At 43.5% G+C, this 22,377-nt stretch overlaps 1 protein-coding gene across 2 annotated transcripts in view; it reads left to right on the top strand.

Annotated features, from left to right (window-relative positions):
• The first annotated feature begins 1,026 nt into the window (after window positions 1–1,026).
• Window positions 1,027–22,377, top strand: part of ttk (ttk protein kinase) — a 55,498-nt gene continuing 34,147 nt past the window's right edge. Inside the window, exons 1-14 of one of the 2 annotated variants that reach the window (XM_028581645.1) lie at window positions 1,027–1,166; window positions 1,820–1,907; window positions 2,001–2,223; window positions 2,385–2,491; window positions 2,582–2,725; window positions 2,874–2,988; window positions 6,362–6,443; window positions 6,560–6,675; window positions 8,107–8,185; window positions 8,336–8,420; window positions 8,557–8,779; window positions 9,276–9,382; window positions 11,935–12,078; window positions 12,170–12,342. In XM_028581645.1, the coding sequence (XP_028437446.1) occupies window positions 1,820–1,907; window positions 2,001–2,223; window positions 2,385–2,491; window positions 2,582–2,725; window positions 2,874–2,988; window positions 6,362–6,443; window positions 6,560–6,675; window positions 8,107–8,185; window positions 8,336–8,420; window positions 8,557–8,779; window positions 9,276–9,382; window positions 11,935–12,078; window positions 12,170–12,342 (1,686 nt within the window). In that variant the 5' untranslated portion in view covers window positions 1,027–1,166. Of the gene's footprint in view, window positions 1,167–1,206; window positions 1,481–1,819; window positions 1,908–2,000; window positions 2,224–2,384; window positions 2,492–2,581; window positions 2,726–2,873; window positions 2,989–6,361; window positions 6,444–6,559; window positions 6,676–8,106; window positions 8,186–8,335; window positions 8,421–8,556; window positions 8,780–9,275; window positions 9,383–11,934; window positions 12,079–12,169; window positions 12,343–22,377 lie in introns of those variants that run through there. The other variant, XM_028581646.1, reaches the window with a different exon arrangement.

Raw genomic sequence — 22,377 nt, forward strand, 5'->3', positions numbered from 1 at the left:
TATATAAAAGAGACTTCAGATACAGTATTATGGGGCCACTAAGGTCTATATAAAAGAGACTTCATATAGGGGACCACTAAGGTCTATATAAAAGAGACTTCAGATACAGTATTAGGGGACCACTAAGGTCTATATAAAAGAGACTTCAGATACAGTATTAGGGGACCACTAAGGTCTATATAAAAGAGACTTCATATAGGGGACTACTAAGGTCTATATAAAAGAGACTTCAGATACAGTATTAGGGGACCACTAAGGCCTATATAAAAGAGACTTCAGATACAGTATTAGGGGACCACTAAGGTCTAAAAGAGACTTCAGATACAGTATTAGGGGACCACTAAGGCCTATATAAAAGAGACTTCAGATACAGTATTAGGGGACCACTAAGGTCTATATAAAAGAGACTTCAGATACAGTATTAGGGGACCACTAAGGTCTATATAAAAGAGACTTCAGATACAGTATTAGGGGGACCACTAAGGTCTATATAAAAGAGACTTCAGATACAGTATTAGGGGACCACTAAGGTCTATATAAAAGAGACTTCAGATACAGTATTAGGGGACCACTAAGGTCTATATAAAAGAGACTTCAGATACAGTATCAGGGGACCACTAAGGTCTATATAAAAGAGACTTCAGATACAGTATCAGGGGACCACTAAGGTCTATATAAAAGAGACTTCAGATACAGTATCAGGGGACCACTAAGGTCTATAAAAAAGAGACTTCAGATACAGTATCAGGGGACCACTAAGGTCTATATAAAAGAGACTATGGAAGGAGCGATTGTGGAATATTTAAACGACATAGGATTATATCATAGAATTTAGTGAGTTTTTTTGGTCGGTTTTTGTTTAATTGTTATTAATACTATCATTAAATTATTACTTCATTTATAAACATGTAAAGTAGTCCAGGTGCAATAGGCTATATCACGCTCAGTACTTCGGTAGTAGTAGTAGTAGTAGTAGTAGTAGGTGGCGGTGTGGGGTTTTATGAGTAACGGTTGCAACCCGCCAAAGAAAATTAAAGAAGAAGAAGAAAAACTATCCAATCAACAAACGACTGAAGACAGGAAGTGGCATATTTGAAAACTGGCCGTTAAGGCGAGCCTTTTTCGTCCATTATAAGTGAAACAGGATTAATCACAGCGTAAACACGGTAAGATGCACTTGAATAGTAATATAGATTTTAAATTGAATGAAGATGCCTTTATACGCCTTTAACTTCTTCAGAGTTTGCGTCACCCATAGCGATACCAAGTCGCTAACCTAGCTAGTTTATCGTTAACAACAGCGATAACAACATGTTAGCTAACGTTAGCTAACTAGCTAACTGACCCGGGGTTGAGAGTTTACTCAGAATGAAGGAACGAATGAGTACGAATGAGTTAGCTACATTATTGTGTGAAGGTAGAAAGGTGTCCAATAATCTGTCTTGAAATCAGTTGAACTCGCAGCAATTTTACATACCAGGTATTTTCAAGAAAATTAACGTTAGTTAATCAATGAACAATGCACAATGTATTTTTTGAGTTGTCTTAACGTTACTCTGTTTAGCACTCCCTTGCGGATAGGTTAAATGCCACTCATAACGTTACCGGAGTGTCTTGTAAGGATTATTAAATGTCTGTGTGTGACTGTGTATTAAAGTTACTTAATGCGCATTGTAATATCAAATAGGGAATTATTAAGTCGTCATTATTTTGGCATTGTGGTTTGGCGTCCTTGGCGTATATAACGTTATCTAACTGTTACCTTCATAACCTTTATCTGAGCGAGTGTTATGTTTCTAACGTTACTCCTCAATTTCAGATGGAGGAAGAGGAGCACACAGACAGAAAGCAGCAGCTTGCCATGCTTTTTCAAAAGATCAACAAAATTAAAGAGGGTCTCAATGAAGGTAATGTAATGGTCCAGAATACTAAAGTATACATCAATATCCATATGTCCATACTTCATAAAATCATCACAACACCTTTGCGCTTCTTTACAGATACCACGGACAAGATTAACAAAGTTATCGACTCAAACTCACCGGAATCATGCCTCTCACATTTGACTGACCTGGAGAAGAAAGGGGACCCCAACCTGGATCGTAACCATCTGACCAGACTTATTGACTTTTATACCAGAGTGTTCTCCAGTATGCCACTGGGAAAACATGGTCAGAATGAGAGCTATGCTAGGATGTTGGTCAGATTTGCAGAGCTTAAAGCGTGAGTAACCAAGGTTGTTACTTCTAGATCAAAGACCTTGGTCTTCTTTATAGATTTAATTCTTTGATCATCAGTAGATTGAATAGGCCAGATTATGAAATGCTTTTCAAAATACAGCCGCGTGGGCATTTACTCTATTTTTCCTGTTTTCCTTTTATTAGAATTCAAGACGTCAATGAGGCAGAAGCCAACTTCAACTTGGCAAGATCCCACAGCCAGAACTTTGCATTTGTTCACATTGCACATGCACAGTTTGAGCATTCTCAAGGTAGGTTTGTTTGGTGTTCTCGTACATATAAGCACATTCTCATGACCTGTTATCTGGGGTATTTTAGTGTCTACTATATTATCTCCCTAGGCAACACAAAGCGAGGCATTTACATATTGCAGAATGCTGTTGAACTGGGTGCAAAACCAAAGGAATTGCTGGAGGCTGCCTTGCAAAGCATGCAGGCAGGGAAAACACAACTCTTCTGTTCATATGATAAGGAAAATGTGCCACGTAAGGATTTATTCATGTTTTATTACATGGAATTGTATGGTTAGATTAATTGACTCGTGCACAGCAATTTGAAAAACAGTTACAATGCAATCTTATACTATGACTTATTAATGTTTCATTACCTTTGACTGTGGTTTCTGTCTTCCAGTCTTGTCGAACAGCAGTGTGAACGGTTCTGTCAAAAAAGGCTCCGAATTCCAAAAAGTGTGCAGAATATCGGATGGAACGGGCGAATTGCAGCTCTCCAGTATTTTTGGTTCAGGGTAAGAATAAACTAACAACTTTCAACATTTAATAATGCAGGGCTGGACATTAACTTTTTAAGGCACTTGTCCTTTGGACAAGTGCATTTAGTAGAGGTGCACCGATAGACCGGCCGGTGACCGGAATTGGACGGTTTTCACGTGTTCTGCCATGACCGGCGACCGGCAGGTCAGTCTGACATATGCAGATTTCATGCCGGTCAACGCTACAATTAACTGACAACATAAGTTATAGGAGTTACAGTTCTCAAGGACGCACGCACACACGGACGCCACAGCACGGTCTCTTTTTCCTTTCTCTCAACTTTTCCGCCGTGTGTGGCGCGTACCCGCTTGCGGTGTGAAGCGCGTGTCGGCGCTATTCTCGCACATGTAGGGAACCTCGTGAATTATGGTGCGTTCTTTTTGTCCACCGAAGTCGATTTACGAGTTGTTTTCCGAAGTTACAAACCGGAAGTTGCAAAAAGAACGCCACCGAGGTCGTATATACGACTCGTCAAGTCGTCTGAACTCAGAGGACCCCGAGTTCACTTTCAAAGATGGCTACGTCCTGCATCACACGTAGTAAACATTGTGGTTTTCTACAATTTTAAGCACTTTTGTCTTTGTTGTAACCAAATGAAGAAGTGGTACACATAGCACTGTATACTACTACCTATAGACATGTCTCTACAGTCTTATTAGGAGTTAAACATAGTGCTGTATACTGCTACCTATAGACATGTCTCTACAGTCTTATTAGGAGTTAAACATAGTGCTGTATACTACTACCTATAGGCATGTCTCTACAGTCTTATTAGGAGTTAAACATAGTGCTGTATACTACTACCTATAGACATGTCTCTACAGTCTTATTAGGAGTTAAACATAGTGCTGTATACTACTACCTATAGACATGTCTCTACAGTCTTATTAGGAGTTAAACATAGCACTGTATACTACTACCTATAGACATGTCTCTACGGTCTTATTAGGAGTTAAACATAGCACTGTATACTACTACCTATAGACATGTCTCTACAGTCTTATTAGGAGTTAAACATAGTGCTGTATACTACTACCTATAGACATGTCTCTACAGTCTTATTAGGAGTTAAACATAGTGCACTGTATACTGCTACCTATAGACATGTCTCTACAGTCTTATTAGGAGTTAAACATAGCACTGTATACTACTACCTATAGACATGTCTCTACAGTCTTATTAGGAGTTAAACATAGTGCTGTATACTGCTACCTATAGACATGTCTCTACAGTCTTATTAGGAGTTAAACATAGTGCTGTAGACTGCTACCTATAGACATGTCTCTACAGTCTTATTAGGAGTTAAACATAGTGCTGTAGACTGCTACCTATAGACATGTCTCTACAGTCTTATTAGGAGTTAAATATAGTGCTGTATACTGCTACCTATAGGCATGTCTCTACAGTCTTATTAGGAGTTAAACATAGTGCTGTATACTACTACCTATAGACATGTCTCTACAGTCTTATTAGGAGTTAAACATAGTGCTGTATACTGCTACCTATAGACATGTCTCTACAGTCTTATTAGGAGTTAAATATAGTGCTGTATACTGCTACCTATAGACATGTCTCTACAGTCTTATTAAGAGTTAAATATAGTGCTGTATACTGCTACCTATAGACATGTCTCTACAGTCTTATTAGGAGTTAAATATAGTGCTGTATACTGCTACCTATAGACATGTCTCTACAGTCTTATTAGACAAATATAGTGCTGTATGTCTCTACAGTCTTATTAGGAGTTAAACATAGTGCTGTATACTGCTACCTATAGACATGTCTCTACAGTCTTATTAGGAGTTAAATATAGTGCTGTAGACTGCTACCTATAGACATGTCTCTACAGTCTTATTAGGAGTTAAATACCGACTGATTAGTTATTTTGTAGCTTGTGCAGCTGAAATTGGCTAGAGACGCTCGGTTGCTATCTGACAACGGCTTTAAGCCGAGTCTTGAGCAGAAAGCAGAGCAGTAGCCGAACGTTAATGTTAATCAAAACGTAATTTTCATCAAACTGTGAAATATGTGTGTGTAATATGTCAATAACTGGGTGAATAGAATCCTAAATGTTACTAAAAATGTTAGAAAAATCCATCTTTTCTCCGACTCGTAGTATTGTGTGACAAAAAGAACGCAACAACCCCGCGGTTACTCGTTTTTCCGACATGGATGTGATGTCACACTCAAGCTACTAGTCGCGATTACAAGACGAAAAGAACGCACCAATAACCTGCAACATGTCAGCTGTTTGGGAATTCTTCAGCATGTGTACAGAAGATAACAAGTTTGCAATATGCAACACCTGCAAGGAAAAAGTAGGGCACGGAGGGACGACACCAAAATCACATTTCTTTAGTGTGATATTGGATGTGAAAAGAACGAAATTATTCTAACATTGCACTTTAGATGTGTGTGAATTTCCCACACCAGGAGTAATTTCTATAGTTCTATTTTATAGTGATCCATTATCTGTTAAAAAAAATTTCTATTAAAGAAAAGATAGAAAATAAAAATTTGTGTGTGCTGTAAAGTGGTTAGAAAACATGAAATCGGCTAAAATCGGTATCGGCTGGCCTAACTCAAAGAAACTCTGACACAAACCGTTGAAAGCATCCAAACACTATCCTCATTAATAAAATTCAGTTGAAACACTTTCTACCCGGCAGAGGCTGATTTACCAAGGGATCCTTTAAAAGGTGTTTTGCTACTTTACAGTTGAATGTTAGCTGATATTTATTTACGTACATTTAACCGATACAAATGCTGCTAATGCTTGCTAGGTACACAGCTGCTGACGCTAGCTAGCTAACGTCGCTTACTTGTCAGCCAAGTTGGGTTGCACCCTGGCTGAGGCCACAGAACATTACTCATTCTTCGTAATGCACCCAGTCGAATTCTTCTCTCCAGCTGTTCACACGTTTTCTTTCCCTTTTTTAACCGGTATGGTGCTGTTGTTGTTGTAAGGTTAATTGTTCTTGGTGCTTTCCCTGAAGCGGAGCCTGAAGAAACATCACTCCAGTCTCCATCACTGTTCTTCTGAGGCAGGTCAAAATGTAAGGTCAAACTGCGGGCGATTATTACTTGGACCGACTCCCAATTGGCCAATCAAAGCATTCTGAGTTGGACGCTGGTTCGACGGATTGTGGGGAAAAAAATGCATTTGTTTCAAATCGGTAAAATAGACGTAATGAGTGGCACATAACGTGAAGTAACGTGGCATTTTATTTTGTTTGAGTTTTAACTTGTCCAGTGGTGCAAGTACATTTCTCTTCCACTTGCTCTACAAAAAAAAGCCTTAATGAGCCCAGGAAAATATGTCCTCTTCTGTTGATCTCTGTCCTGCAGAACAGAGCTCCTTGGTGGACCATCAGATGAGCATCTACCAGGCTGGAGATCTGGATCTCATCGCAAGAGAGCCGTGGGCATGGTGAGTTACATTTCATCCTACTTGTGTTTTACAAATAACTTTTATCATTTTTTCTGTCAATGATTGTATGGAAATAATTACCAACTAGGCGCTGAAGTTTGGGTTTTGTATTCCAGCCAGGGAGAGTTCCGGTAGTACCTTTCTCTATACCAGAAAAAGAAGATGATGATGACAACATTCATGGGAAGCCCCCAAAGAGAAATGACTCCTCAATCCTCACCAGTTTGTCCAGGTAGTTCTTTATACCAACATTTATTTCCAAATAAAGTCATTATTTTGTGATGCGAGCCTGATGAAACAAGTGAAATGCGAGTATTTTGTCCTCCTCGGCTTGGACATTTGAGATGCGCTGCCGTTTCATATTTTTTGGATTGTTGAAGTGCAACTTCCTTTACCAATATAAATTATTTACAAATGTGTGTTAATTTGAATGATGTCTTTAGGAAAATTGTATGAATGCTCATGAATATCATATTTGTGTTGCTAATTAAATATGATAATGATAGAATGATAGCTTAAATTACTTTTACTGTCATCCTACTTGGAACACTCACGGTCCCTTAAAAGGACAGAAGGAGTTCCCCAAATGCCCCTTTTTAAAAAACACTTATGAGGAACACACACATGGTTCACGCATTTTAATTCAACAGTGACAGTAAGAAATATAATGTTGTGATTGGTTACAAACGTACATACCAGTTTACTTTGCATGCAAATTCTTGAATATTTCAAACAAGTGTGTAATAATTAATTCCAAGTGTTGTCGGTTCTGTTGATACTTAAAGCGTAACTTTTGGATATTAAAGGTCCAGTGTGTAACGTTCTTAGTTGTTCATTATCAAAATCTGTGTTGCCCGTTCACAGACTTATCCTTTTTCATGAATATTTACCACCACCATCAATTCCAAGTATTCCTTTTGGATTGAAATTTTACATTTACATTTGCATGAACTGGGGTAGATGCTCCATATTCATGCTCCATCTTGAAATACGTTAGTCGGTAAGGGACATACTGCTCCACCTTTCACATTTTCTCTGTCACATGATAAACTCCCAGGTGCTGCAAATGGGTATCGTAGCTTTCTGGCCCCGGCAAGTTTGAAGAAGGAAACATGGAGGACCACACCTATTCAAAATCCAAATTTCAGGAACAGGAGTCTTCTTCTTCGCCCAGAAAAAGAAAAAGGAGATTGAAAAGAGCAAGAGACTGGCCTTTTGAAGCGTGAAGGCTACTGTAGCTGTAATACCTACTTTGAACTGCGTGGTGAGAGAGAGTTGATTGCGATATATGATCTCAACGCTAGATGGAAGACATTCACACACATTGGACCTTTTTAATAAACGTCTGTTACATTTATCCATTGCCAAAAGAGTTGCTACAAAGCTAATGAAGACTATCTGCTCCACACAACTCTCTCTGGATTTCTCAGTATGACTATGTTTAGAACATGGTGTCGTCGGGTGACTTTCTTGCGCAGAATCTCAAGTGAAGCTATTTACCTCTTCTGAAGAGTCCATTATGTTATAGCCACTGTGTGGAGGCTGCACGGTCACGGAAGGCTTGTATCATATTGAAGCGCCGACAGTGTTATTACTTAGAATTCCTCATGGGGGCAGCAGAAACTATGCACTATAGCTTTAATTTGTTTAATTTTTGTCTCAGGCAAAGATCTGGTTCAAACGTGAACCCAGTGTTTGGCCTATCGTCCACGAGGAAAAAGGCTATTGATGGAGATCTTCAAGTGAGTATAGACGAGCTACAGTAGTTTGGGTCTAGCAACATTGGAACCAACACTCTGGTTTTCATTATTAGTGCTCTGCGAAGCAAAGATGTTCAGCTTGGGTTATAGAAAGAGGTGTGCTATCGGTCTCTTATATTGCTGTGTTCTCAGCCACCAGCTGTCAGCCCAGAGCATCACCCTTGGGAGGACCAGGCAGCTGTGGACTGTGACACAAAAGAGGCCTCCAGAATGGAAGGTACTATGTAACCATGACCATATGCTACAGTGCATGCTTTGCAGTTTGAGCAGGCAATGCAACTTTTAGAGCTGTGTGAACAATGTGCATTTATTGTTTTGACTGTTTTGTTGACATTTAGTTTGTCCCCTGGCAGATATAACGTACGTCTTCGACCAGGTCGTCAATACAAATTCCCCCGAGTCGTGTTGGACATATCTGATGAACCTGGAGAAAAGGGGCAACCCTCACACAGACGTCAACCTCCTCAATAAGCTCAAGGACTGCTATTCTAAAATCTTCTCCAGGCTGCCAATAAGACAGTTCAGCAAAAACGCCAGCTATGCCAGAATACTGGTCAGATATGCAGAACTCAAGGGGTGAGTGTGGATAAAATACTATACCTGACACAATAAAATGTTTATCACAATAAAAAAAAATGATTTTTCAGTCCTTTTACAGGAAGCTCAGCTTGTACTTTTTTAAATTGTATTTAAGATTTCACACTGAAAGATTTTGGCAACCTTTTTATTTGGATCATTCAGACATGACGTGATTAAATGAAGTATATAATTATATTATTACTGTGCATTATTGTCCAGGCGTGGTGTGGTGTTAGTGATATGGAATGGATGAATTGGTGCCTCTGTATGGATTTAATAAATGTTGACATCAGATATCGGCATGTTTCATGTGTAAAAGCCTGTTTGTCTTTCTGTTCATGCTCTGTAGGTTAAAATCGGTGCATACAGCCCTTCAAAAAGGCTGTTGCCAGAATGTTGAACATGTTTAACATACATTTTTATTTTATTTTTTGTAACAAACTTTGTCAGGTCATTTTAAGTATAACCACATTTCTTGCTTTTTCTTTTAAAGGATCGAAGACCCAGATGAAGCCAAAGACCATTTTATAGTTGCCAGATCTAACTGTAAAGGCTTTGCCTTTGTCCACATAGCACATGCCCAGTTTGAGGTTTCGCAAGGTAAGAATGACTTTGTATTTGTTTTAGTTTCCAGAAATCTGATATATGTTGACAGACGAAAACATTCATACTAAGTTGTTTTTACAGATGTGCCAGTGTTAGGGCTGCACAATTAATTGCATATTTATCGAAATCGCAATATGGACTACTGCAATATCGAAATTGCAGGGGAGGAATATTGCGCAATAAGGCATAACATGTGTCAACACTTCTGAATTAAGTATTATGGTGCTCCAGCCTACAAATTGTATCCTACAGACTAAAGAAAAAAATCTTTGTTTTAAGTACAGATCCTTGAAAAAAATCACATTTCTAATCATTTAATTATTTTTTTTATATATATATTTTTCTAGGAAAATAAGCATAATGATACAAAAATAAAATTTTCTCCAATATTGTGTATCATATCGTAATATCAGGCCAAATAATCGCAATTACATATTTCCTCATATTGTGCAGCCCTAGCCATTTTCCTAAGGCTCTTACAACATCTGACTTTATTTTATAGACAGGTTGGCTAGACAAGAATTCACTTCACTAGGGCTGGGCATCGTTCAAAATCTTTCGATACCTCAGTTTCCATGCCGGTTCCTAACGATACTTTTTTCAATACCATATGTTTTAAAATCCATTTCAACATCAACACAAAGCTTTTATTTTCCAACTTAATTGTGAATCGGTTATCAAAATGTAAAAATTCTGGTAACACTGCTCACTCAGAGTAACATTAATAAAGTTTCCTTGCCATACAAGCTTAGCCTGTCAGTCAGTCATCAGGGCAGAGAAACCACTTTTGGGCCTACTTGTCTAACGGTACAAATCCATTTGTCCGACACGACTGTTGCGACGTCATACAGCCATGGTTGATGCTCGACGTCCCTGACCAGCAGCTGATTGGATGAACACGTGACGTGGGTCTGGCTACTTGAGAATTTCAACAGTGTCATGGCGGCTCGTTGAGAATATGATCTACTATTATTACAAAAATAGTTCACCGAAACATGTTTCTGAAAACATTTTAAAGTGATGGTTCGGAGTAATTTCACCCTAGGGTCCTTTGCACCATGACCTCGAGCCAAACGCTCTTTTTCACCTGGGTTGAGCATTGGACGAGTTCGCGTTATCAACTGAATAGCTTAGTGCAGGCGCTAATGGATCCGAGAGTGTCTCTTGTACATTACCCCACTAATAATGCCTGAAATGATACCAAACTTCTACACTAGTACAAATAGGTTATGTACTCATAAAACGATGGATTGTAAAGTTTGTAAGTACACCAGAAGTTTATGTAAATAACACTTGCCTGCTGGCTTCTGCTCTCTGCTGTTGTTGTTGCTGCTGTAAGATGATTGCTTAGGGCCGTCTACAAAGTACAACACCGAAAAGAGATAAAACAAAAATATTTATTAATTTAACTTATTTTTTAAAGTAAGTGCTGTAGTATAACTAGCAGTAGACAAGTTATAATTGAGGTAAGTTTGGAGACATTACCTTATTTAATCATTAAATTAATAAATATTCTTGTTGTATTTCATTTCGGTGTTGTAATTTGTAGACGGCCCTAAGCACTCAGTAGCAGCAGCAGAGACGAGAAGCCAACAGGCAAGTGTTATTTACATAAACTTCTGGTGTACTTACAAACTTTCCAATCCATCGTTTTATGAGTACATAACCTATTTGTACTGGTGTAGAAGTTTGGTATCATTTTGGGCATTATTAGTGGGGTAATGTACAAGAGACACTCTCGGATCCATTAACGCCTGCACTAAGCTATTCAGCTGATAGCGCTACTCTACGCTAACTCTCCCAATGTTCGACCCAGGTGAAAAAAGCTTCTGGGGGGGTGTTTGGCTCGAGGTCATGGTGCAAAGAATCCTAGGGTGAAATTACTCCGAACCATCACTTTAAGCGAGAAATAGGCCATGCAGTTGCTGAATCGGTCTTCATTTCAGATCGACAAAGGTTAGTTTGAAAGATTTTCGTCTACTTCTACTGGAAAGTCGTGTTGCGTTCAACTGATTCATTTGCATAAAGCTGGGCATCGGCCAGCTTTTTGACATGCAGCATTTTTTCCAATGCAGCGACACCTTCCCGGAATGCTTTGCAGGCGCGTTGAAGTCGCTTGACGTCACCCATAGGAATAGAGTGGAGCGCGGTGCGACAGAAGCGTTGCACAGTCAAATGGATCTGTACCGTAAGAGGAAGTGTAACGTCGACAGCACCGCAACCGCTTTTGGCTCTCCATTAATATCATATTGCAGCAAACGCTGTCTGCGTGACGTTTTGGAAAACTTGAAACCACTTTATCGGCATTGCTGTGACTTCAACAAAACTGCAGACAGTTTAGAGTCTGTCTGTCGGTCTGTCTGTCTCTATCCAGAGAGGACAGGTAAGCTCACGCGTTCAGACGCATTTGGAACCAAAATTTGGCCCCGAAAGATTAATAATTCTTTTCTTTTTTTTCGGTGCCATGAAAGTATCAATGTTCGGTGCCCAGCCCTACGCTTCACTTACTAAACATAGTCAAATTACAATTTTTCTTCCTTTTCAAGGTAACGTGAACAAAGCGACTTCAATTCTGCTCAAAGCCCAGGCATTAAATTCCAAGCCAGCAGAGCTCCTGGACATAGCCATACGTAACCTGAGAGCTGGGGAGAAACAGCTTGTGCCCACCAGGGAGGAGGAACCTCCCACTGGTAGAGATTCATTGAGGGGCATTGTTAACGTTAAAGCGGTTGGACACGGTTTGTAACTGAAATGTTTCTAATTTCGACTATTTTCTTGCAGATTTCCAAACTGGTGTTCCAGAAAGTGTCTCTGTTTGTGGGAGAAACCAGGAACTTCAGCTTCCTGGTCGCGTCCCCGTGAAGCGGTCAGTGGAACAGCCTAAACCTGCCAGCAAGGATCCCTTATCAGAGTGGAAGATGCCAACTCCTGTCTACCGCAATGTTTCTCCAGAGGTCTGATGTCATTCTATATCCATACTACTCTTTACTGTGCAATGCATTTAGAGCACATGGTTAAAATGTTTGATTACAAAATATTTTAACGTGTCTTAAAGGAACACGCTGACTTATTGGGACTTTGTCTTATTCCCCGTATCCCCCAGAGTTAGATAAGTCTATACATACCCTACTCATCTCTGTATGTCGTAACACTGTCAGACGCCCCCACCGCTAGCCTAGCCTAGCTTAGCACAGATCCTGGAGGTAACCGGTTCCAACTAGCCTAGCTTAGCACAGATCCTGGAGGTAACCAGCTCCATCTAGCCTAGCTTAGCACAGATCCTGGAGGTAACCGGCTCCATCTAGCCTACTGCTCCCAATAAGTGACAAAATAACGCCAACATGTTCCTATTTCCATGTTGTGATTTTGTATAGTGACAGGGTGTACAAATAACAAGGTCACATGACACACAGCCATGATTTGTAACGTTGTTACTCTCTGCTCCTCACCATGGGGCTTCTCAGGTGCTGTGAGCAAATCACTCTGCCCATGTAGCAGAAGTAGCAGTGCTTGGCCTTCTGAGAATATAGTTCCCAGTAGGTATACGGTTAGAAGATGGCTGTGTCTCATGTAGGGATGTCACGAGAACCGATACTTGTGACAGACCTGCCAACATGTACGCATTTTGCGTACTTGGCATGCATTTTGACCCTTCAGTACGCTTGTACGATTCGCTGCTCTCTAGGTACGCATTTTGTTGCATCTCTCATTTCTCCGGTTTCAGTTTCTATGCAGTCTACATCTGTGACGTTGATTCTGCCGCTGAGCAATGGAGTGCAGTATAAGAAATTAAACATTAAAGAGCAGTTATAGAATGTCATACAGTGTCAACTTCAGTATAAAAAAATAAGAATTAAAAGAAAGTGCAGTTAAACATATAAAAGCAGATAAAATAGGTTATTTAAAGAAAGGAAAAATCAAAAAGATAGATCTTCAGCCTTGATTTAAAAGAACAGAGTTGCAGCGGACCTGCAGTTTTCTGGGAGTTTGTTCCAGATATCCATCCATCCATCCATCTTCGTCCGCTTATCCGGTATCGTGTCGCGGGGGGAGCAGCTCCAGCAGGGGACCCCAAACTTCCCTTTCCCGAGCAACATTAACCAGCTCCGACTGGGTCTTCCCCGAGGCCTCCTCCCAGCTGGACGTGCCTGGAACACCTCCCTAGGGAGGCGCCCAGGGGGCATCCTTACCAGATGCCCGAACCACCTCAACTGGCTCCTTTCGACGCAAAGGAGCCGCGGCTCTACTCCGAGCTCCTCACGGATGAGTGAGCTTCTCACCCTATCTCTAAGGGAGACGCCAGCCACCCTCCTGAGGAAACCCATTTCAGCCGCTTGTACCCTGGATCTCGTTCTTTCGGTCATGACCCAGCCTTCATGACCATAGGTGAGGGTAGGAACGAAAACTGACCCGGTAGATCGAGAGCTTTGCCTTCTGGCTAAGCTCTCTTTTCGTCTACGGTGCGATAGATTGAATGCAATACCGCACCCGCTGCGCCGATTCTCCGACCAATCTCCAGCTCCATTGTCCCCTCACTCATGCGAACACAACCCCAAGGTACTTGAACTCCTTCACTTGGGGTAAGGACTCATTCCCTACCTGGAGAAGGCATTCCATCGGTTTCCTGCTGAGAACCATGGCCTCAGATTTAGAGGTGCTGATCCTCATCCCAACCGCTTCACACTCGGTTGCGAACCGATCCAGTGAGTGCTGAAGGTCGCAGGCCGATGATGCCATCAGGACCACATCATCTGCAAAGAGCAGCGATGAGATCCCCAGCCCACCACACTGCAACCCCTCCCCACCCCGACTACGCCTCGATATCCTGTCCATAAATACTACAAACAGGATTGGTGACAAAGCGCAGCCCTGGCGGAGGCCAACCCTCACCTGAAACGAGTCCGACTTACTACCGAGAACCCGGACACAGCTCTCGCTTTGGTTGTACAGAGATTGGATGGCCCTGAGAAGAGACCCCTCACCCCATACTCCCGCAGCACCTCCCACAGTATCTCCCGGGGACCCGGTCATACGCCTTCTCCAAATCCACAAAACACATGTAGACCGGTTGGGCATACTCCCAGGCTCCCTCCAGGATCCTTGCGAGTGAAGAGCTGGTCCGTTGTTCCACGACCAGGACGGAATCCGCATTGTTCCTCCTCAACCCGAGGTTCGACTATTGGCGAACCCTCCTTTCCAGCACCTTGGAGTAGACTTTACCAGGGAGGCTGAGAAGTGTGATACCCCTATAATTGGCACACACCCTCTGGTCCCCTTTTTTAAAAGGGGAACCACCACCCCAGTCTGCCACTCCTTTGGCACCGTCCCCAGACTTCCACGCAATGTTGAAAAGGCGTGTCAACCAGGACAGCCCCTCCACACCCAGAGCCTTGAGCATTTCTGGACGGATCTCATCAATCCCGGGGCTTTGCCACTGTGTAGTTGTTTGACTACATCAGTGACTTCCGCTTGGGAAATCGACGACAATCCCCATTATCCTCCAGCTCTGCCTCTAACATAGAGGGCGTATTAGTCGGATTCAGGAGTTCCTCAAAGTGCTCCTTCCACCGCCCTATTACCTCCTCAGTTGAGGTCAACAGTGTCCCATCCTTACTGTACACAGCTTGGATGGTTCCCCGCCCCCTCCTGAGGTGGCGAACAGTTTTCCAGAAGCACTTTGGTGCCGACCGAAAAGTCCTTCTCCATGTCTTCTCCAAACTTCTCCCACACCCGCTGCTTTGCCTCTTTCACGGCAGAGGCTGCAGCCCTTCGGCCCTTCGGTACCCTGCAACTGCCTCCGAGTCCTCCGGGATAACATATCCCGGAAAGACTCCTTCTTCAGTCTGACGGCTTCCCTGACCACCATTGTCCACCACGGTGTTCGTGGGTTACCGCCCCTTGAGGCACCTAAGACCCTAAGACCACAGCTCCTCGCTGCAGCTTCAGCAATGGAAACTTTGAACATTGTCCACTCGGGTTCAATGCCCCCAGCCTCCACAGGGATGCACGAAAAGCTCCGCCGGAGGTGTGAGTTGAAAGTCTGTTGGACAGGGGCCTCCTCCAGACGTTCCCAATTTACCCGCACTACACGTTTGGGCTTACCAGGTCTGTCCAGAGTCTTCCCCCACCCTCTGACCCAACTCACCACCAGATGGTGATCGGTTGACAGCTCTGCCCCTCTCTTCACCCGAGTGTCCAAAACATACGGCCTCAGATCAGATGAAACGATTATGAAATCGATCATTGACCTTCGGCCTAGGGTGCTCTGGTACCAGGTACACTTATGAGCATCCCTATGTTCGAACATGGTGTTCAATTATAGACAATCCATGACTAGCACAGAAGTCCAACAACAAACAACCACTCTGGTTTAGATCAGGAGGCCGTTCCTCCCAATCACGCCTCCAGGTGTCTCCATCATTGCCCACGTGTGCGTTGAAGTCCCCCAGCAGAACAATGGAGTCCCCCACTGGAGCCCCATGCAGGACTCCAGTCAAGGTCTCCAAGAAGGCCGAATACTCCGAACTCCTGTTTGGTGCATATGCACAAACAACAGTCAGAGTTTTCCCCCACAACCCGCAGGCGTGGGGAGGCGACCCTCTAGTCCACCGGGTAAACTCCAACACAGCGGCGCTCAGCCGGGGCTTGTGAGTATCCCCACACCCGCCCGGCGCCTCACACCCTGGGCAACTCCGGAGAAGAAAAGAGTCCAACCCCTATCCAGGAGTATGGTTCCAGAACCAAGACTGTGCGTGAGGTAAGCCCCACCAGATCTAACCGGTAGCGCTCCACCTCCCGCACCAGTTCCGGCTCCTTCCCCACAGAGAGGTGACGCCCACGTCCCCAGAGCCAGCGCCTGCTGCCCGGGTCTGGTCCGTCGAGGCCCCTGACCTTCACTGCCACCCATGTGGCATCGCACCCGACCCCAACGGTTCCTCCCACAGGTGGTGGGCCCATGGGATGGAGAGGGAGTTGCCACGTAGCTTGTTCGGGCTGTGCCCGGCCGGGCTCCGTGGCAAACCCGCCACCAGGCGCTTCGCCGACGAGCCCACCGTCTGGGCCTGGCTCCAGACGGGGGCCCCGGGCTTCCTCCGGGCAGGGTCACTCCATCTTTGCTTAGCTTTTTCATTGGGGTTTTTGAACCATTCTTTGTCTGGCCCCTCACCTGAGACCACTTTGCCTTGGGAGACCCTACCAGGAGCACAAAGCTCCAGACAACACAGCCCTCAGGTTCACAGAGACACACAAACCTCTCCACCACGATAAGGTGATGGTTCACGGAGAGGCAGGCAAAAAAAAATTTAAATAAGGACTTCCTTGGACTGATTATGTACTATTTCCAGATATGTGGAGCATAAAAACTGAACACTGCTTCCCCCTGTTTAGTTCTGACTCTGGGGACAGAAAGTAGACCTGTCCCAGAGAGGTCTGGGTGGTTCGTAATGTATTAGCAGATCAGAAATGTATTTTGGTTTAGTGATTTATAAACCAGCAAGAGTATTTTGAAATCAATTCTTTGAGGCACTGGAAGCCAGTGCAAAGACTTCAGAAATGGAGTGATGTGATCCACTTTCTTGGTCTTAGTGAGGACTCGACCAGCAGCGTTCGGAATCAGCTACAGCTGTCTGATTGATTTTTTTTTTAGGGAGACCTGTAAAGACACCGTTACAGTAGTCAAGTCTACTGAAGATAAAAGCATGGACAAGTTTTTCCAAATCATGCTGAGACATAAGTCCTTTAACCCTTGATATATTTTTAAGGTGATAATAGGCTGGCTTTGTAATTGTCTTAATGTGGCTTTTAAAATTCAGGTCTGAGTCCATGACTACACCAAGATTTCTGGCTTTGTCTTTGTTTAAGCCACGCCCACTTTTATAACTAATGACCCATTTGATGTAAACCCTTGTGTGAGGTATCACTGAACTCAGCAGAGACTTCATTCTTCATTGGTGATGGTTTGGCATGCCCCCTATGCTTAAGCCACGCCCCATTTCATAAATGGTGACCTGTTTAAGGTAGATCCTTGTGTGAGGTATCAATGAACTCAGCAGGGACTTCCTTTTTTATTGGTAAAGGTTTGGCCCGCCCCCTATACTTTGGCCACGCCCCCTTTCACAGCTAATGAACCGTATGACGTAGAGTCTTATGTGAGGTCTCAATGATCTCAGCAGAGACTTCCTTATTCATTTCTCATGGTTTGGCCCGCCCCCTATGCTTAAGCCACGCCCCCTTTCATAAATGGTGACCTGTTTAAGGTGGAGTCTTGTGTGAGGTATTGTTGAACTCAGCAGGGAGTTCCCTTTTCATTATTTGCGGTGTCGGAGTGCCGCGCAAATGCACGGTAGCAAGGAGCGGCGTCCGCTGGTAACCCTGACGCGTGCAAAGGCGCGAGGGCCCGTCCATCGCTGCTCGCAGCTTTAATTGTAGTTGTGACCGGCATGAAATCGGCGTATGTCAGACTGACCTGCCGGTCATGGCCGAGCATGTGAAAACCAGCCAATTCCGGTCACCGGCCGGTCTATCTGTGAATCTCTATTTCAAATACATCTCCAATATTTACCCGTGGTTTGTAACATCTCTGGTCATGCAACTGTTAGAAAGCCTGTTGATGTTTTTGCACAGTAGCCTACCTTTTGAAAAGATGTCAGGAATGTGTCTGGGGACACTAGTCGTTGTTGCACTTTGACCATTAAATGCACTTTATGTGCTATGCTCTATTGCACATATTTTGTATGTCTTGTTATGACATTTTGATATTTTTCAAATATTTTAATAAAGAAGTTCATGTTTCAAGTTAAAGTACATGGAATCTCTTTTTTTTTTTTTTTTTTTTTTTTTTTTTTTTTTTTTTTACCGTGGTATCGAAATCGGCATCGAGAATCAGAATGACATTAATTCTTTTTGTTGATGACCACATCATTGGACATTGATGGCGCACAGCAAGCAGCACGGCGCAGGTTTTTGGGACTTGCCAGTGGCCTCTTGGCCCGTGATTTGGCGGTAGCCAACTGCCACCAGGCCCGGGATCCAACGACAGAAAACTAACACTGGGCCCGTGATCCGGCGGCAGCTTGCTGCCACCAGGCCGGGGACGCTTTTCAAAGGCCAGGAGAGAAAAGCGTTCTCAAATGGCTGCTGCAAAAATGGATGCTACAATGGATACTGCTACTACTACTGCTGATACCGCAAACACTCTTTCCACGACGGCCTGTGATGGCTGCGTCGGTTTTGACGAGGGCAGTGCACTTTTAATCCAGGCAAATAAACAAATAACAAACCTCAAAGAAGACATCCTACGGCTGTCGGAAGAACTTTGGAGGAAGGACTCCTTATTGTCCAGTTATGTAGATCTGGCCTGTGGAAAGTCTCAGAAGTTGGCTTCTCTTGACTCAGCCCTGCAAGACACTGTGGTGTGGGACCCAGCCGCATGTCAGCGGCCCTCTTCGTGCTCTACTCCACTCCTTGGGTTGACGTGGTGGTCCGCAGCCGCAAGAGGGGCTCCGACGGGACCGTCTCTCCACCTCTCCTGTCACTCTCCAACAGATATGCTGCTTTAGCTGTGGAAAACCCGGTGCCCACAGTTGGTGCCTCTGCAGCCTCGCTATGACCAAATCGGGTCGCCTCCAAAACGCCTGTCAACCCCGTAGGCCAACCGCCGCTGATAGCGGAAAAAGTCGACGCTGTCCAGGTTCCGGAAAAATCCAATGAAAGTCAGCTTGGCGGCCTCCCCTCCTCTCTGACCGCGACCGCCTCCGCTCGGCGCAGGATCCTCAAAGAGGCTGTGCTTCGTCGCTCTGGTGGGCTTCCTCGACCGGACCTGGCAGGTAATCCTCCACTCAATACTGATTCAGCGGGCTCACAAAATTCTCCTGTCCCGTCATGCAGTGTAGTCCGTACTCCTTGCTTCCATGAGCAGCCCAGCTTTCAGATTCCTCGTCCCCTTTTTGCCCCAACAACTCTGATAGTGGGTGACAGTATTACCAGAAACATACGCTTTTTTTGTTTTCTGGGAGCAACGGTCCCAGTCCTTCTGGAGAAACTGCCCGGTCTACTGCAGTCTCTCTCACCCTCCATAACTCTGGTGATTATCCATGTGGGCCATAATGATATGGCACGTCGGGAATCGGTGAAGACAAGGAAGGATTTTAACAACATTTTTAGCCTTTTTGAGCTCTGTGACAAATCTGTTTATCAGTGGCCCCTTGCCAATGGTGTTCCGCGGTTCAGAGGTTTTCTGCCGGCCTCTGAGTCTTTTTTTTTTTTTTTCTCTCAATCTCTTTATTGTTTTTTTCCAAGTTAGTGACATTTGCATATATAAAGTGTTGTACAGATAAATGATAACAAAAAGGAGCTCCATTCCCATTTACTGGACCTTCCACACGCCTGTCTTCAGGTCCCTATATAGCCCACCCACAAAAAAAAAGAGCACACACACACACCAGGACAAAAGAGACAGGATAGACAAATCCCAAAAAATGAAAAAATAACTATACAAGAGGGGAGGGAGGGGATTGGCTCAGGGCTCAGTTAAGACTAGTCAGTTTCTATCAGTTTCCTCATTGATATCTATGTGTTAACATGGGCTAAAAAGGGATGCCAGAGTTTGCGGAATGTCTTAAACCTCTTAAAGAATACCTGATCTTTTCAAGCCTTACACATTGCAGTACCTCAACAATCCATTTATGTGTGGGAGGGGAGGAGTGAGTCCTTTTAAGAAGGATGAGCCTTCTAGCGAGAAGTGTTGTAAATGCAATTACTTGCTTTGAGGTTTTTGACGTGATGAGTGAGGGAGAGATTCCGAGGAGGGCGGAGAGGGGGTTGAGGAGTACAGGTTTATCCAGGACTGTGCTAATTGTACCAAATACTGCAGACCAGTAAGCTGATAACTTGGGACAGAGCAGAAATGTGCATGTAGTCGGCAGGCGATTGATTACACCTGTTGCACTTATCAGTTACATCAGGGTATATTCTAGCTAATCTTGCGTTTGTAAGGTGAGCTCTGTGTAGAATCTTGCACTGTATAAGGCTATGTCTTGCGCATATCGAAGAAGAGTGTACACGGTCTAATATCTGTTCCCATTGATCATCTGCTAAAGTGACACCAAGATCCTGGCTCCAAGTAGTCCTTAGGGTGTCCAAACAATTTGAATTTATGTTAGAAATGAGATTATAAACTGTAGATACGAGGCCCCGTTGACTTGAGTTTTGTGATAGGAGTTTATCAGTCATAGAACCTGGAGGTTGGTTAGGAAAGTTAGGCGATTGATAACGTAAATAGTGTCGAATTTGAAAGTAGCGGAATAGGTGGCTGTTAGGAAGGTCAAACTTTGCTGATAAATCTGAAAAAGCATAGAAAACGCCATCAGCATAGAGGTTGTTGATAGTTAGCAGACCCTTGTTTGACCAGATCTGGAAAGCTGTGTCCGAGCAAGAAGGAAGAAAGGCATTGTTATGAAGGACTGGAGCCAGACCTGATGAAGTATGCAGGCCGAACTGTCTCCTAAACTGATTCCAAGACTTTAAGTGTGTCTCTCACTATTGGATTTGAGGGGAATTGCTTAATTGGAGGTGGCAGTTGGGAGCAGACCACCGAGAAATGCGAGGAGGAAATTCTGTAGTGTAGCCATCCGGTCCGGGCGATTTGTTACTTTAAGGATTTAATAGCTTCTTTTATTTCGGAAACAGTTAAGGGTGCACCACCAGTAGCGGCAAGCTCTTTATTAACCTGGGGACCTTCCCAGTCTTGAGAAGAGGATTCAGAAGAGTAAAGGTTGGCAAAATTATCAGAAAACGTGTTTGCAATTACTGTAGGATCTGTCGAAATGTCTCCTGAAGGAGATTTAATGCTAGGGACTAGTCTAGAAGCACTGGCCACTCGAGCGTGATATGCAAGCAGTTTGCCCGCCAAAAAAAATTGCTGTTTCGTCTGCAGGAGTTGCCTCTCAATCTTACCCGTTGATAATAAATTATATTCAGAATGAAGCTGGAGCTGTTTTTTATAAAGTACAGCAGAGGAATTAGCAGAATATTGAATGTCAAGTCTTTGGATATTGTCTGATATTTCTTTTAATTTTGCTTGCTCAGACTTCTTAAAGTAGGATACAAAAGACATAGCTTAAATTAAAGCTGCGAGCAGCGATGGACGGACCCTCGCACCTCTGTGCGCGTCGGGGTTACTGGCGGAAGCCGCTCCTTGCGACCGTGCATTTGCGCGGCACTCAGACGCCGCAAATTGTCACCAATGAAAAGGGAACTCCCCTCCTGACTTTTAGGCCTACTTCCTGTTGCCACTAGGGGGCGCTATGACTTTAAGTAAATATTGGCCTTTATTTGTCCTCAGGGTTGGACTCTTATGAATCCTGAAAAGTTTCGACCCAGTTGGACAACGTACACTCGAGTTACACCCACTTCGAAACGCACAAAATGGCCGCCCCGCCACGCCCTATGACGAAAAGTTTTTCTTTTAACAACTTTTCATCTTTAACTTCTTAAGATGGCACAGACCGAGTTTGAAGTTGATCGGATAAAATGTCTAGGAGGAGTTCGTTAAAATACGACTAGTAGTAATTTCGAACTTTGAAATCAAAATGGCGGACTTCCTGTTGGGTTTAGGGTATGGCTCTAATGAAGTTTTTTGTACATCTTGACATGTTACATATGTGTACCAACATTTCGTGAGTCTACGTTAAACGCACTGCAGAGGCTCAATTTTTTTTAACTTTCTAGGGGGCGCTAGCGAGCCATTTTTGTGCCGCTATTCATGAAATCCTTAAAATACATACATTTTCACCAGACGTGATGCAACCGCCAAATTTGGTGAGTTTTTGAATATGTTAAGGCCCTCAAAAAGGCAATTCATATGACGGGGAAAGAAAGAAACAATAATTCCTTCAGTTTCAATAGGGCCTTTGCCGCTGTCGGCGCTCGCGCCCTAAAAATACTTATTTCATCCAGTAAACAATACCCTAAAGTTCTTTTTGAAACCATCC

This window comes from Perca flavescens, chromosome 6 (assembly GCF_004354835.1).
Source record: "Perca flavescens isolate YP-PL-M2 chromosome 6, PFLA_1.0, whole genome shotgun sequence".
NCBI classification, from domain to species: Eukaryota; Metazoa; Chordata; class Actinopteri; order Perciformes; family Percidae; genus Perca; species Perca flavescens.